The 18,428-nt window shown below is 30.6% G+C and overlaps 1 protein-coding gene across 7 annotated transcripts in view; it reads right to left on the bottom strand.

The window, feature by feature from the left end:
- Positions 1 to 18,428, bottom strand: part of LOC142320588 (sodium/potassium/calcium exchanger 5-like) — a 180,507-nt gene that overhangs the window by 38,810 nt on the left and 123,269 nt on the right. For 4 of the 7 annotated variants that reach the window (XM_075358550.1, XM_075358552.1, XM_075358549.1 and 1 more), the window contains 3 exons: positions 10,152 to 10,364; positions 8,161 to 8,262; positions 891 to 7,085 (listed from right to left, as the gene is read on the bottom strand). In XM_075358550.1, the coding sequence (XP_075214665.1) occupies positions 6,757 to 7,085; positions 8,161 to 8,262; positions 10,152 to 10,364 (644 nt within the window). In that variant the 3' untranslated portion in view covers positions 891 to 6,756. The other 3 variants (XM_075358553.1, XM_075358556.1, XM_075358555.1) reach the window with 2 other exon arrangements.

The raw sequence follows: 18,428 nt of genomic DNA, 5'->3' as shown, positions 1-18,428 counted from the left end.
CACCCCATTGTCTCATCGCCCTCTCCTCTACCATGAGACTCAAGGGTGGCACCCCGGCGATGACAAACACAGCCTCATTGGAAACCATCCTATAATCACACACAATCTGAAAAGCCAGCACCCGCTGGACCGATGATCCTGGCACATGGCAGTGTTAGGCTCCTTGCAGACTAACATGGTCTTCCTGTCTTTATTGCGAGGGCAGCATTTGCATCTCTGTTTGCTTACAGGCTTTTCTTGGACAGGAGGTGTTGCTTTTACTGTTAAAGGATCGTGGATTTGAAGATGAAGTGACCTTTGCAATGTCATGGTCTGTAGGCGATTTTTTGCAGTTTGCAAAGCAAAAATCTGAGTTCAAATAAGAAATCTCATCTTTTTATAGTTTTTTAACTGTTCACTAACTTATATGAAATGATGGCATTTATTGTACACTGATCTAGCATGCCAAAAAAATGTGTATGACAATCGTTTGGTTTTTCTAGTAACAGTGTATCATGACACAATTGATCAAATGTATCTGTACCACCTTTTGTGGAATTGTATGAAAGAGTTATACCATTTCATCAAATTTTGGTTATAATAGTTATGTATTCTTATAAATAGAAAATATATTTTAATATTAAATTTAAAAAAATTATACCACTTTTTGTTTTCTTATTTAATTTGTTTTGTATATTTCTTGCGCATAAAATTATACAAAATAATTATTCAAAAAATATTTTACAAAATAAAATAATGAATTGTCAGTCTTTTTGGGTAGAACTGCAGAAGAATTGTTTTTTTCTAGGATTGGTATAATGACAGCTTTGTTATGAGATTTAACAGAGTCAATTTAGGAATGTTATGACAAAAAAGGAAAGTTTTTGAAAAAAAAAGGAAAGACAATTCAGAAGTATTTCAGGATTAATAATCTACTTTAATACTACAACACTGTACATTAACAATATACATAATAATTATGACTAGTAATTATATATACATTATTTTTATTATACAAACTAGACTTATAATACAGTAAACCTTTGTACTATTTGTACAAGATATTCACAGATATTTCTGGGAAGACAAATATCACATGTTTCACAGTACACAAAACTAATTTCTTATGTACTTAACTCTAAAATAAAAATGAAACCTTGAAAAGGGAACAAACATGTTCAGCAATAACTTAGTTGTATCTAGAACTATTTGCAGCTGTATTTGAAACATACATACTAAGAATTTAATTTCATTATTCATAATAACTGCCAATATATAAACTTAAATATTATTAAGATGGATATTTCTTCACTGACTTCTAAAGCTAAGATGTTTGTATTGTGAATTTTATTAAACTGACAAATGTCAGTCTGTTGTTTTCACCTTTAATAACAGTTTTTAACAGTATTATATGAAAAAAGTGTTCTTGATAATTTTACATCAAAGAAATATATATATATATATAAAACACATTAAAGTACACCTTAACATTCCATAATACAGAAGAAATAACAACTGAACAATATAAAACACTGAAATGAGGTGCAACTTAGAATGAAAACTTGTTTGAGATTAAGACTAAATCTTGTAATTCACATAGTAAATTGTGTATTTTATTTATTCAAGTAATCTTTGAAAGATTTGGTGAAATATTTGTCAGCCCCTAACTTCGAGAACATTGTATGTTATTTTTGATTGATTCCTTGCAGACTTTATTAATTTTATAAAAACATAATAATTAAATTTAAATTCCAACATTTGCATGACAGAATGCAGTGAAGTGGTCCTAGGGAAGTGGGGTGACCTTTCATAAAAATGTGTAAAAATTATCACAATTATTTTCAGTAATTAATAATTATTAGATCTTTTTCATGAGTTGTGATGTTTATATAATAACAAAATATTTATAATAATGCATTATATGTTATTCCGTATTACCTACACACAAATATTTACAGTCTAAAGGCTCTACAGTTCTCCTAAAGTCTAACGGTAAATATAATTTTGGGCTTGGAAAAGTCATGTTAAGCCTAATAAACAAAGAATTATTTAACAATCCTTTAAAATCAAATCAAAGGATTGGAAAATTACTGGTTAAAAGAATTTTGAATTTATTGTTTGTTTGATAATGGTACTAAGTATTTGACTCATATAAAAATTTGGGAAACCAATAGACATCTATTAGAACACAATAAAGTCAAATTGAAAGGATGGCAAGAGAAGAATTAAAGTGGTACAGAGGTGTTTTGTGAAAATACTAAATTTGAAAAAGGGAACATAGTGTTCAATGAAAAGTTCCAAAGGATGTTCAATGATATTAAAATATATTTTAGACATAGAAGAGATTATCAAATTAGGTTTAAAAAAGGTTACAATGAAAATCATGCATTTTTGTGTGTTCCTTAATTATGAGAATACTAAAATATATGAGAGTCAAATATAAACTGAACTGGAAACTGCTAATTATAAATGGAGACTTATCTCTAAAATAAAATTAAAATAGAACTGAGTTGATAAGTTTCCTGGGATATGATAGTTTAAGTCACTCAAAGATTTTGAATGGTGCTCCTTTGCATGTAACTGAGTAGACAGAAAAGAGAACTGAAGTTGAAAAATAGCAAAATTATTTCAAGTGAAAGTGCAATGAGAATCCCATACCCCTGAAAGAAGTTTGGAAATAAAAAAAGAAATAGGAGAATCCTACCAAATAGGATTCTCCTATTTGGTAGGATTAAAATCGCTACAAATTCAAAGTAAAAAAAATTTCAAAAGAATCCCAAGGGAAATAAACAGAAAATAGGGATTTATCTTTTCCAATAGATTGTTTCCAGTTGATGAAAACAACTGAATAAAACATTAAAAGGAATCTAAGTGGGGAAATTAGAATTCAAGAGAACTGGCCAGAGCAAAAGAAACTGTTTGGAAGAACAGGAAGCCAACGTAGATGAGGAAGAGGTAGGTCAATAGAAAATAAATTGAGAGAAGGAAATGTATGATTGAAATGTAATGTTTTATGCATTGATGAAAAATTAGAAAAAACAAGATAAGTGAGGATGAAAGATGATAATTGTTGCTAAGTTAACAGTTATAGAGATAACTAAGACATTAGGAGCTACAGAAATTAATTCCTAGAACTTGAGAAAAAAATTGGGTGGATTACAGAGAGTGGAGGTTAGAGAAAACTGTTTGGGGCAAGTCAAAAGGCAGATCCCATCTGAAAAGAAGCCGAAAGAAAAAGCAGTTAAAGAAATAATGTAGAAAATAATCATTATCAACAGAAATGATAAGGTTGGTCGGACTGAAAATTTCATAGTTTATAAATTTTCTGCAGAAAATTTTCCTTGTATATATTTTTCAGAAGAAGAAGGATTGAGAAAGTATCAAGCCCAAATTAGAAATAATTGAACTGAAAAATTAAGTTTCATACATCAATAAAAAAAAAGACAAAAGCAATACAGCAACAAACAAAAATAACACCCTGCCGTTAAGTAGCTGGTATCAGATGTGTACATATGAATCATCTAAATAAAATCATCACTATGTTTAAACTGGTATTTGCTGCTCATTAAGTCTACTTACTTGCCACTGAATTTAGAGTATTCAATAATTTCTTCCCTGATTTAATACAAACAAACTGTCATATAATTATGTGATTTTATCACTAAACTCACCAACTTTCATGGTTAAAGGTTGGCAATGCCTTAAGTGAAAAAGAGGTCCTGGCATAACCGTCTTGAATCCAGTAAAGGCTCAAGAAATACTGTGGTATCAGGAGATAGCATCTCCAAAAGCAATTCAATGAACTTTAGTACTGAGTACAAAGAAAACCTGCTGCATGATGTATAGTATAGCTTTACATGAAATTTACAATGAGAGAATTTAAGGTCAAGAAGAACTTTTCGTGCAGTTAAATGCAAAGTAAAACATTTTAGTTAAATTACTTGATAAGATCATCTTGAAAAAATTGATGAAAAAATTTGGTTGAGCACAAAAGCTTCTTCTACTTAGTGATATCAAAGATACAGTTTGCAAATCTCCAGGATAGGCATTGTGATATTAAGCACCAAAACAGTGTTATTACAGCTATTTCTCCTGACATATTGGTACGGAAAAAGAAAGTATGTTGTAGAAGCAAGAGAAAGAATGAAATCAATCAAGTATGCTGATAATCAAGCTGTATAAGCTGAGTCAGTTGAAGAGCTACAAATAATGGTGGAAAAAATTACAAGCTCTAATGAAGAATTTGGAATGAAAATTAATGTAAATTAAACTAAAGTTATTAGAATTGGCAAGGTAGAAGGTAAAGTTATGTTAGTATTGAATGGAGAAGCAATAGAACAGGTGAAGTTGTTAAGGTACCTAGGTGGTTTGGTAAAATGGGATGGAAGCTTTACGGAAGAAATAAGAAGCAAAATTACGCTGGGAAAAGGAGTATTTGAGAAGGTGAAAGGATTAGTAACTGTAAATAAAATACCAGTAGCTTTAAGAAAGAGATTTGCCAAATGGTTTGTGTGGAGCATGGTGTTGTAAGGATGTAAGATATGGGCAATACAAAAAAATTTTGAGAAGAGAATGTATACAGCTTAGGGCATTTGAAGGGGAAGATTGGAGGAAAATAAGGAAAGGATAGAATAGGAATGAAAATGTATAAGAAAGGAAAGAAGTTATTGGCAAATGAAAAGAGAGCTCAGGATGGGGAAAAGTAGAAAAACTGTCCAGTTAAAACCTATCACAAGACATATTCACCAAGAAGAATAATTAATATGATAATATAAGAATTAATTAATTAATGGCAAAGACTGAATATCACCTTGATCTACCTTAAACCACAAATTGTGCCCACAAATTTAATAGTAAAACACTAAAAATCGCATTTTTCTTCAATGGTAAATTTATATAAAAGTTTAGACTCAGGGAAAGAAATATATTTAAGTATATATATATTTAAATATATTACTTTGTATATTTAAGAAGGTTTTGCACATATATTCTTTTCATATTAAGACTTGTGTGTATAACAAATATAGATTTAATAAATCCATTTCTTATGCATTTAGGTACTCTGTGTACTTTTATTTGAATAAAATAAAACTCCAGGAACATTTATTTGAATATTTACTCAGTTTTTTCTTTTTGATTTTCAGTTAAGAGAAATTTTGTGGATACTGTTCAGATAAGAAGAAAGATCATTCCTTAGAAATCACATTTTAAATGTAAGAGAAAACATAGATAAATTGAGCAAGATACATACATTCTGATATGGAAGTTGTAGCAGAATCTGATACTAATAGAATATCTATAAACTTAAAAACTATGACATTGTTGTACTCTGCATTAATGGAACATAAACAATCTTTATTTATTTTTTTATGCTACTTTATTTTTGATTACTTAAAAAAATTAATGGTTAATTTTTATGAAAACACTATACAAAGGCAATTGCATTTCTTTTAAGAAATTTTGAATAAGTATTTAAATATTACACATTAATTCTGGTTGTACTGTTTTCAATATAATGAAGTGATTTACTTAAAATATATGAAATTTTTTATTTATGAAACCTTTTAAACTCATATAATAGTAAGTTTTTAAATAGATATGAAAAAAAAAGAACTAAAAAAATTGTATTTTTCCAAATGTAATAAAATTAAATAATTCTGGAAAATTTGCAGCAATGTTTAATTTTCATAAAAAGCAAATCAAATTGCAACAATTTTGTATTACATTTTATACTTCATATCATTCTAATTTTTTATGTTTTATGTTTAACTTACATGTAATTCATTAATAAAAAAAATTCTAATTTGATTTTATGGTATTCGTTATTTAATTAAAAAGAACATTTTCTTGGAAAATTATTAAAGGTTGTCTTTCTAGCCCTAGCTGATAGTAACTAATTTAACATGGATCAGTAATACTCAAAAAGTAAATAAAATAATGGAAATTAAAAAATTTCATTTGTAAAAATTTAAATGAAATAAGTTGGAATTTATTTTTCCATTCTCTAAGTATACTATTGAAATATACATTAAAAAAACAAAATATACAATATTTTTCTGACTTAACTTAATTATGCTATTTTTAATTTATTACTTTATATTTACAAAATTATATCACAGAATGTTTTTATTACATCTATGCTTGTTAAGAAAATATTATAGGAATATTTTGTTTTATAAGATAAAAGCTAAGCCCTTAACAAATATTTGTGCTTTTATTTCAATAATTTTTTAAACACATAATTAAAATTAGGTTGTAGTCAATAAAAAATGTAATAACTAAGTTTGTATTTTTAACATACACATGGGAGAATGCATCTATTTAAGCATCATTAAAGTAAAAATTTGTATCACAATTTTTTATATAAAAAAGTTGAATTAGATTACTTTTATTTATTCATTTAGTTCTTTGTGATATGCAAAAACAATAGTAACTAACATAATGAAAATATATTATAATATTTATAATTAATTTTAGTGGCTTCTATTTTATTTTCGCTTGTTTTTAAACAATTTGAAAAAAATTCTATTACCTGATAATTTTTTAACTGACTAGCTGTAATTTGTAAGTTTTCTGTTTCAAACTGATTTGTTGTTTAAATTTTACACATGAAGTTTACATTCATATATTGTTAAATTTTAAACATAACTAAGCGTCATGTAACATGATGTAATTAGTTGTTTTACTTCAGTAAGTAAACATCAGGTCAGATAAAACAAAATTGAATTAAATTTAATATAATCACAAATTGATCTTTCAATGAATAAATAATCTACATTACTGAGAACGAGCTGTTGAATTCAATTTAAAAACATTCATTTCATTAAGCATTATAAATATTATAAAAAATAGGTAAAGGATTAGACATATGACCCCAAGTGTTTTATTTAGTCTGTATTTATTTGCTGATGCAGCTAAGAAAAGCACAATTACACATGCTATCTGAATTGCATTATTATAAACAAGACTAGGTGATTCTATGAAGACTGGACCACCTCGCATTGAATGCGGTAGTACTGTTTTAATAAACCATGGCATACCCAGACACAGTAAGATATCTAATGTGTTGGCACCTATAGCATTACTTATGGACATGGAACCTGAACCTATAACAAAATATGATTCAACATAATTAATTTACTATACATTAAAAATAACTGAAATTAACAATATCATGTAATAAAAATAAAAGTATCACTTTTAGGCTAATTTGATTTTCATTTCAAAATAGTTTTTGAAATTGCCCGTTTTTCCAAATTTTCTGAAATAAAATAAATAGGATTTAGTGATAGTTTTATGGTTGGATGGCCTTCTTAATACTAACATAGTACACACACACACACACACACACACAGCAAAATATGCAAGTATAAATATATTCGTATATTTATCCAGTCCATTTACTTACTTATATTTTTCCATTTACGACATTTAATAATTTCAAGTTCATATAGTGCACCAAGGTGTACTCTGTCTTTAAACTATGTCTTCCTCTTTCATTGAAAGTTAATTTTTCTAATTAGAAAGTGTAATTTCTTAATTAATTTACATAATTTTTTCATAATACAAAACAAAATTTTTTATTACAAAAGTAAATGAATAATTTTTAATTACTGTTATTTTAGTGAATAAAATTAATTTAGAAATTTTGACAACATTATTATGTTGTCAAAAAATTTACCGTGTGATGTGTACTATTTGAGGGACTCGGTCATAATGGCATAAAATCTTCATGGATCTAATGGCACTGGTCTGAAATTTTTAATTTCTGCACTTCTAAATTTCACTGTCATGTAATTATCTGCACTAGCCACTATTTTTTTTTTTTAGTCTTTTTTTTGGCAGTTGTGCTTTTTTAATTTTTAACAGATTTAAAACTTGTTTTATGATATATTTCTTAAAATTTATTTTGTTAGACTGAAAATATACTTTAAGAACTGTTTTACAAAAGTAGGAATTTCTGAGTTTTTGTAATATATAATACAAATAAAAAACTAATTTATAAATTTAATTCATTCAGTAAAGAAAGAAATTGTTAAATTAAAAGTAAAATAAAATTTATTTCCATTACCTTTTAAAAACTTGTTCTTTTATTTTATAAATGAAAAAGAAAAGTGCCTACCAAATTCACATTAAATGTTTATACTAGAAATTAGTTATTTAAAAAATAAAAAAACTTACCCCTTTTTGCATTAATAACACTAGAACATGCTTCAGGCATGCTGCCACCAATAGCCAAAAGTGTAATTCCCATTATAGCATCACTAAACCCAAATGTTTCACCTAAAATAACAGACAAAGATTAAATTTTATTGTTTCAAAATCTATTGTGTTCAAAAAAATAATTAACAGTTTTTGCTTTATTAGTGACAGTGCACATTACTACAAAGTAATTTATAAACATTTTATCAGAATATGAGCAAGATTTTGGTCTCAACAAATTTCTTCAGGGATTGCTGAACATTTTACCATTATAGGAATTGTTGGAGATGTGTTCAAAGAGTGTGTGCAATTTAGATTATATTTGTAATTTAAAATTTTGTAAAATGGTTTGATTCATTTTGAACTACTCAAGTGTATCTAGTCATCCTCAGTGTCTAAAGCACGATTTTCATGTTTATAGTTGATGTTTGTGCATACATAATTTGTTTCAAGAATTGGTCAAGAAGTTGATTCGTTCATTAAAACAGTAAAAACAGTATATCCCATTTGTTCTAAGTAGAACTTATTACAGTTAAAGCAAACACATACATAGACCTATGGAAATTGAATTTGATTGTTCATGTAAGTTTTTGTCAAACAATTTGTATTTTATTTTATTAGTATTTCTGTATGCAATATTGTATCCTATGTACTTGAATTTTTGCAAAGATTTTTTAGTTTGGTTTTTTAAGTGATTATTATGAGTACAAATTTGTCATGAAAAAAACCCAGAATAAAACCCAAAAAAGGACCATTAATAAGACATTATTAGAACAAACTTAGTATGGTAAATTTAATCAAGATAGTTTAGAAAATAATAAAAGAAACAAGTGAGAGAAGATGTAGTCTGCATTTGTTTATTCTAGATGAGTTTATTCCAAGAATCATGGAAAACACAACATAACAAAAAAAATTCTGCTTTGATTTAATTTCTACTCTTTTTGAATAAATTATATAAACAGCATGATGTGGAAAGTAAACTTTGATAATATTCAAAGTTTGACTCATAGATGACATTTTTCTCTAGCTGAAACTAAAAAAAGAATAGTGAAAATTATTGAAAGAAATAAGTTTGTTTATAAAGGAATATTTGTTTCTTTTTTTTTTTTAAAAAAAAACATAAAAATTGAATCCTCATAAATATTTTAGTTTGTAATTTTGAAATTAAACAAAAGAAAAGAGAAATGCAAAATATAGAGGTATTTAAAACATGCTCTAAAGAATAATTTTGAAGATGAAGGGAATTTTTACTTTATTCTCTTGATTTAAGATTTTACTTTTTTCCAACATAAATGTTAGTGCAGTTATTACAACTTGACATTTGGTCTGAAAAGATTAAGTGTACAAAATGAGGGGGTTTCAGGCTGTCAAGGATAAAAAAAAATATTACAGATGTAGAACTATGAGAGGCATTTTAGAACACCACACGATCATTAATGGAAATAAATGTAAAGAGTACTGGAAACCATTAAGGAATGTAGTCAGAATGTACAAAAAAGTTGCAGTATGATAAAATTCTGCAGATTGAACACTATTATAAACACATGCTAGGGTTTATATTTTTTCATTCTGAGATGGGATTTCAATTTATTGGAAAAACTATGCATTAAGAAACTAACATGGCATATTCATGAACAACATTATTTATACAATTTGCAGTTTTGCATTTTTCTAACAGTTTCAATTTTTCTTAGCAGTGAAAAATTATTTTTATGACCTATATTAAAGTACTGATGTACGTAACATTTAAAATCTTAATTCATGATCATTAGATAGATTATTTCCTCACCTTGAATCTAAAATATGCCTTTCATTTATCTGAAGGTAAATTTTTGATTGTTATACTGCAAACCATAAAAGCAAAAAATAAAAGAAAATAATAATTACAAAAATGCAGTTGTTATTTTAAGTACAATTTGCAATATCCAATTTTATTAATATACTATACTATTAATAATTTCATTACTCACCACAAATAGTCATCATCCAAGACACTACATAGGAGCTGATACCTATCCAGACAATACACATAAAAAATGTAACTGGATACAGACGTCTGTACATTTTACAATCTGGTATTGACATCCAAAGGATTAATTTCACTGGCCATGAAAATAGCCACCATAATAATGAAATAGACCCTTTTGGTGCAGAACACAAATTGTTGTTGTTTTTCTTGTCATCTACAAACAGTTTAATTAGAAAAACTTTTGTTAAAAACAATGGATTGAAGCAATTGACAAATTATGTTAAAAATAATGGATTGAAGCAATTATTTTAAATACAATGTGTTGCTGTAATAACAGAATTACAAAATTAGTTTTCAAAGAATAAATAAATACAATGTTTTAAGAAAAGTTTTATTCTTGTAAGTAGTAAAGTGTTTATCTAATTATACAGATGGCACTGAATAATCTCATTATTTCTGTTATACAATTAACAAAATGATGGTTTGAAGTAAATGATTTTAACTTCTACAAATTTTAGTTTACTAGAAGGCTATTTTACTGTGCTTTGAATAGATTTATATCAGTTATTTTAACAATTTTTTTTTAATTTAACTGGTACAGGGAACCACTGGAAATTGAGGATTAATATTATATATTACACTCTATAGATTATTTTTTATATCAAATGGAAAATCATATTCCTCAAAAGGTTCCATTAATACAGATGGGAACCTGTGTTAATTGTCAGGAAACATTAAAATTTCTGTTACAGACAAATCATAATACAGTGTAATTTATTGTAGCCTATTAATTATACCATTAACCAATTCTTTAACATCTATCAGGACTTCCAGGTTTGCAAATACTTCTGTATATAATTGGTTTGTATCACTCCTGTTTACAATTTGCTCTGTTGTTATATTCTGGTTGGTGACTTCTACAGTTAATCCATTTACCCATTTTAATATATATAAGATGTACATTAACAAGATACACGGACCATACAATTATAACTTTTTTTAAGTAATTGTAACAACAGCCAGATTTTCACTCTACATAACAAATCTGATCTAGGCACAACATAACTTTCACGGAACTTATGTTATCTATTAAATTACTTATACACATTTAAAAAAAATGAAAAATGCATAAACTTTTATTTCATTATTAATTTCTGATATTCTTTCATATCTTTTTTTTCTACTATCAAATTATTATTTATCTTAAAACGTTTTTTACAATCAGGGGTTAATAATTATAAATAAATCAATATAGTTAAATTTAAAAAAAAGTTGGAAAAAGGATGAAGTCTGATTCGAACCGATGTACCCTTATAAAATCTAAATTCGAACCCTATATAAAATCTAAATATTACATAAATTAAAATTTTATTTTGCTATAAATCCAATGAAATTATGTACCACTTATATTGCTGAAAAGCTCCAATGAGGGCTTATTACTGCAGTTAGGAAAAACTCCAAAATACAATTTTTTTTTTTGATTTTGTACTTTTTTGACACTTTTGGTTCAGTCGATTGCAATCAAAAGGGGAGGTGCACAACTAGATGTTATAACAGTCCTAAATCAAAAATTTCAACATCCTATGGCTAATTGTTTTTGAATTATGCGATGCACGTACGCACCTACGAATGTACAGACGTCACGCCGCAACTAGTCGAAACGGATTCAGGGATGGTCAAAATAGATATTCCATTGAAATCTGAAAACCGAAATTTTTCGTGATCACAATTCTTTCTTTACTTCCTATAAAGAAGCAAAAAGGATGGTGCTTGGGTTTGTTTGTTGTATGTGCTCACATACATATTTATTTTAGCTGCTATTGGCGCAGAGCAGACCAATGGTGGTGCGCCGGGCAGATGCGCGCAGCGCAAGGGCGATTTATACCCGAACGATCCTAGTATTTCCTTAATGTGTATAGAGCACAGAAATTAAAATTATTTAATTATAACTTTCAGTCGGATTTAATCTACCCCCGGTAAATTAGTTCGTACTAAAATTTTAGGGCGTTAATTAAGAAGCAGAATTAGTTATTTCTTACAGTTTTTGACATGAAAAATCGAATAAAAATAGGTCCCAGAATCGTACCTGCAGTCGTTTTTGAGAAATCTGTTGTGAAAACCAATAAACTGGGATAAAAAACTTTTTTTTTTTCTTTTTTTTTTGTTTAATGTAAAATAACTTTGTTAATTGAGTATTAAACAGATAAAATTTTAAACAAAACTTATAGAGAATTTAATTCTGTACAAGTGGTTAAGATAAGTTGAATCAAACAAAGAAAAGTTAAAAAACGTTTAATTTTATTTAAAAGCAGTATATTACTACATTTATCAGAAAAATACTTATTCAATGTAAACAAAGAACAAATTATTTTTTGGTGATGTGAAAAAATTTTCAAAACAAAATTTACTGTTAAAAGGTTTAACAAAAAAAATAAAAAAATAAAAATAGAAAATTACACAACAATTTTAAAATAAAAATTACTTGCATAATAATTTTTTTTATTAATTACAGAAATACAATAAATTATTTGAAAAATTATTATTTCAAAGTTGACAACAGATTTATTTATTTAGCGTATGGCACTAAAATATAACACCAATTACAGTCAAAATTATAAACAAACTAATATATGCTATCGATTCTGGAGTCATCAGGAAATCTTCAGGATTCCCTTTCCTTCATAAGCTGACCTAGGGCAAACTTCTGTGATGTGTCTGATAGTTTGATTTTCACCACACTCACAAAGGGGCGTCGGTGTTTTACCCTATTTTGTTGACAACAAAGTAACAGCTGCTCAACAATACGCAATAATTATGTGAACTGTGCTGTCGTTAGCGAAGGTTTTCTGTTAATTTTAGTTTGAACGTGATCGGTTTGTCATTGAAGTAATGCCGTACTTATTTACAACAAGGAATATGCTGATGTGGTATTCATTTTAGGTGTGTGTAATGGAAATACTACAGCTGCTGCAGTAGAGTATGAAATACATTTTATGTTTTCCCAATCGTAGGGTTCAAGATCCCATAACAATTAGCGCGACTTTACTCAGTCTTCAGAAGACAGGTTCACACTACCTAGTATTCATACTAGCCACGAACGATCTGTCCAACACGACGTTGTTATTGATGAAATTATTATCGATGCGGTTCAGTGTAGTCCAGGCGTCAGTACAAGAAGTCTTTCTAAGCGGATCGGAGTTCCGCTTCGATGGTTTGGAGGACACTTAAAAGAAGTTTTATTCTTATTATAAACAGCTAGTTCAACATCTACCAAGAGCCGGTCCGCTTCTCTTGGAGTTCTACAATCGGTGGAATATCAATCGACATATGTTTTGTTTACCGACGAGACAAATAACACTCGAGAAGGCGTCAACAATTTACGTAATGAGCATACATGGACAGAAGTAAATCCTGATGAAACGGTGAAAGGCAATGACCAACACCGATTTAGTGTCAATTTATGGTGCGACCTTCTTCACAATCAGCTGTTTGGACCGCTCATATTACCTGGCCGCTTAAATTGCTGTGGACTACTAGCACTTTCTTCAAGAATTATCGCAGCTGTTTGAAGATGTTCCTCTAGCGCCGAGAAGCAAAGTATACTTCCAGCACGATGGTGCGCCTTCCCACTTCTCTTATGTCGTTTCCACTCACTTAAATCATCATTTCCCTGAGAAATGGATCGGTCGTGGATGTCCACCAAGATCGCCTGATCTAAACACCTTTAGACTTTGCGTCTGGGGATGGATGAAAAATATTTTATACAAAACAAAAATACATTCTCATGAGGAATTAATTGTCCGCATTATGGATGCGGCTGAGCAACTTACGGACTACCCTGAAGAACTAAAAAGGGCAACAGAAACAGTACAGAAGCGTGCGAAGAAATATGTTGAAAACGTGGACACATTTTTTAACATTTATTATAAACTGGCACGCATAATGCAATACGGTCTTGTGTACTGTTTCTAAATATAATTCGAATTTTTTTAACTTTTCTTTGTTTGATTCAACTTATCTTAAACCACTTTGTTCAGAATTAAATTCTCTACAAGTTTTGCTTAAAAGTTGTATGTGTTTATTACCCATTTAACAAAGATATTTTTCTTATGTTTTTTACGTCAAACATAAGAAAAAAACAGGATTTTTACCTCAATTCATTGGTTATCACACCAGATTTCTCAAAAACTACTGTAAATATGGTTCTGAAACCTATTGGATTCGATATGTCAGGTCAAAAACCATAAGAGATAACTATTTCTGCTTCTTAATTAACGTCCTAAAAATTTCAGTTCAACCTAATTTATCAGGGTAGCTGAAATCGGAGCGAAAGCTTTCACAAGCCTTAACTTGCAAACGAAGCATTATATGAATTTTTTAATTATTTTCATGACTAGACTAGGTTGTATAAGTCCCGGTAGAACTTAGTTTTACACTCTATATACTACACTAAAAAGTAATATACATATGCAAATTTTAAACTTAGAAGGAATATAGAATTAACCAAAAATTAAATTATAAAAGATTTATTTTTTCATCCAAAAAAATTTAAATGATATCATAATTTTACATATAATTGTGTTTAGATTGAGATGGAAATGACTGCAACACTAGATTAAAGTAAAAACTTTAAATAAAATGTTAAAAAAACAATTTAAATCTATCAGATAAGAAGTAAACATAAGAAGCCTATAAAAGTAATTACTATCACATCTTCATTCTATTCTATGGGACTACTGATGAATAATTTATTACTTAATCTTTAAAAAACAGAAAATATAAAAGTGTTAAAGAATTTATTACAACAGTATTACTGCTACTACTACTACTACTACTACTACTACTATTGATGCTGCTGCTGCTATTGCTAGTACTACTACTACTGCAATAATAATAATGATTCCAATTCCAATTCCAGTTTTCACCAGAAAAAATCGTGCTGTGTACACGTACTCTTCTGTAGGAAGAGAATTCCTCATCAAAGTCCTACTTTGACAATCGGCAATAATCCAATACAATATAAGGATAATGTGAGATTTTTAGGACTGGTATTGGATAAATCCCTTACGTGGGGATTACACACACAGGACTTGAGTGTTAGATGCAAAAAAGCCCTAAACATTATCAAATGTTTATCGAACATTAATTGGGGCTCAGATAAAGAGATATTATTGAGATTGTATAAGGCATTGGTTCAATCAAAACTAGACTACGGATGTATTGTATATTCATCCGCTAGGAAGTCGCATCTAAGAAAGTTAGACGTTATTCATAATAGCGGAATAAGATATGCGACAGGCGCTTTCCGCACAAGTCCGGCGACTAGTCTAATGTCCGAAGCCGGAATAATGCCACTACATTATAGAAGAGAGATCCTTTTACTAGGATATGCAGCAAACGTATGGATTTTTCCTGCCCATATAAATCACAAACTTTTTACAAATCATTCTATGGCTGCATTATACGAGCGTCGTGTTACCTATTCCAGACCAGCCGGAATTAGATACCGCGAATTAAGAAGAAAACACGACATTGCTATTCCTGAGACACTAGCAATTTCCACGAGAGAAATACCGCCATGGCTCTTGCCGGCGGTAAATTCAAGGTTGGATCTCTATCAGGGAGAAATAAAAATGAAGCCAGCAGTGATCATCCAACAGGAATTTTTAGCCACCATCAGTAACTATGAAGAACATATCAGAATTTATACTGACGGCTCTAAAACTGAATATGGTGTTGGATGCTCCATATATGTAAATGGAGAAGCCCATTGTTGGAAACTGCCAGATATGGCCAGTGTTTATACGGCAGAACTTACTGCCATTCAGCAAGCTCTTTGCTTCACAGAACATTATTGCGAAGAGAGAGTGCTAATTTGTTCCGATTCTCTAAGTGCACTTGTTGCAATTCGGAACAAAAACATTAAGGATGTCTTAATTTCAAACATCCTGTCCATTTTATACGTTTTAAATCAACGAGGACAGGGATGCATATTTGTATGGACTCCAGGGCATGCTGGTATTACAGGTAATGAGAACGCAGACGAAGCCGTCAGAAAGGCAACAGTCTTCGATGATTTGGATGCATTTCCTGTAAGAGTGGCAGATGTTAAAAATTGTCTAACTAACGTAGTAAAAAACAAGTGGAATACTGAATGGAGGAGTTTAAATACAAAATTAAACTCAGTAAAAACTGCTCCATATAAATGAAAAAGCGACTGAAGTTGACTCGCCGTGAACAAGTAGCTGTCATCAGACTTAGAATCGGTCACACGCGATTAACAAATTCATATTTGTTAACCGGCGATGAGAGACCAATGTGCGGTGTTGGCAATAAAACACTTACAATTAAGCATCTAATAGAAGTGAATAGAAGGGTGGGCGCAATGCATGCCTGTAGCCTGTTTATATGGAGAGTCAACTGCCACGGTATCCTGGCGCGACTGATATTCTGCTTAACGGCGGTTCTGGTCGCCCCGAGGGTGCTAAAATTAACAAACAATCGAGACAGGTAGAAGAAGATAATGGTATTGATAACTTGTATTTTTAATTTCATGGTTTTTTGAGAACCTTATCTCAAATTTTAATATCGGGGACCTTTACACCCCGTAAGAGTTGTGCTTGTCTTTGTTTTTTGTGTTTTAATGTTCTGTGTAGTTTGTGCTTTTAAATAAAATGTAAGGGCCCTTTACACCCTTACATATAACGATCCTGATGGTGATACTAATTTCTTTCTAAGAACGTGACGAGGGCTAATGACCTTAGTAGTCGATGCCCGTAAAAATTCAAGAAAAAAAAAAAAATAAATAAATAATGTCCTGAGGTAGATAATTTTCACGTCCGGAACATTCCACATTCGGACGTTCCACATTCCGGACGTTCCACATCCAGGGCGTTCCACAACAGCTATACATAAGTACTACACATAAGCTGGCTAATGGGTTCCGAGTGTTTTCCTCGGAAATGGAATCATCTTCACCTGGTTCCATTTACAAGTCGTTTTACTAGGATTGGACTTTACAGCCACCTGCAGATTTGAACACATAAATGATTAAGGAAATGAATTTATGCTACCTTTAGAGGTGGCGATGTGGTGGGCAGGGTCGAAGTGATTACAGGGGTAACGGAAATCCTTCCGCTGTCCACATGCCCCTCCGATGGCAAGCATGTAGAGCTAAGGTGACGGTATATGTCGGTACATGGGAGCCCTAAAAGTTTCGGTGTGTAAAGGAACTGGAGTCAGTGCAGAGATTATGCATCCGCTCATTTGGTTCCACCGGAGTACCGGAGCGGACCTCCAGGGTTGATAGCCCCGGAGTGGGAATGTACCCCGGCGGCTAGCCTTGACGTAGAAGGGATCAAATTATCGTGCAGATTGAACAAACAAACGTGACAGAGGGCTCATGTAAACACCCTCGTCTGGAACCAGCCGTTTTGCCTGAGGCGAAACGGAGAAATCGTTATGAGCCCGGAAGGGTGGTAAATGAAGCTAAGAGTTTGCAGACAGCTCTATTCAAGAGCAATGACCTAAACCAAAGTACTTTGTAATTACGAGAGATGATGGCATTTTTTCGCGAGCAACTCCTTTTCCTATTGCTCGAGAAATAAATAATTGCGCTGGAAGCCCAGTTAAGGAAATCAGAGAAACATACAATGGACTTTACGTAGAGACGACTATCGATACACAGTCCAGAAGATCCTAGGACTTAGAATATTGGCGAATTTGCTGAACATATCGATCCGCACAGCACACTCAATACCTCAAAGGGTTTTGTGGTCTGTCGGGATCTGTTGAATTGCACAGAGCAGGAATAGTTTCTCAAATAGTTGAGAAATTGACATCACAAGGAGTAATAGAGTGTCGTACATTGAACATGAGAAGAAACGGCGAAACCTTCGGCTTCTCATCTCCTCACCTTTAACAGACCAACCGTGCTAGAAAAAGTTCGTACAGGAATATACAGATTGGATATACGGGATTTTGTACCACAACAAATGAGTTGCTTCAAGTATCAACGTTTTGGCCACAGTGCTACCCGATGCGAGAGACCGCAGAAATGCACGTGTGGTGAAGAGATTCATGAAGGGGAACCATGTAAGGATCCTCCTTCTTGGGTAAACTGTAAAGGACAGCATTCGTGCAGATCAAGAAACTGTCCTATTTATGAAGACGAAGCAGCTGTACAGGAAGTCAAAATCCTGGAAAAGGTCATCTACCTCCAGGCAAAGAAGATTGTAAACGCACGCAAGCCTAGAGCAACACCACCTTATGCTCAGAC

The sequence above is a fragment of the Lycorma delicatula genome, chromosome 2 (assembly GCF_047948215.1).
Source record: "Lycorma delicatula isolate Av1 chromosome 2, ASM4794821v1, whole genome shotgun sequence".
Lineage (NCBI taxonomy): Eukaryota > Metazoa > Arthropoda > Insecta > Hemiptera > Fulgoridae > Lycorma > Lycorma delicatula.
Note: the sequence above shows the minus strand (reverse complement) of the source record. Positions and strands in the feature narration are given on the sequence as shown.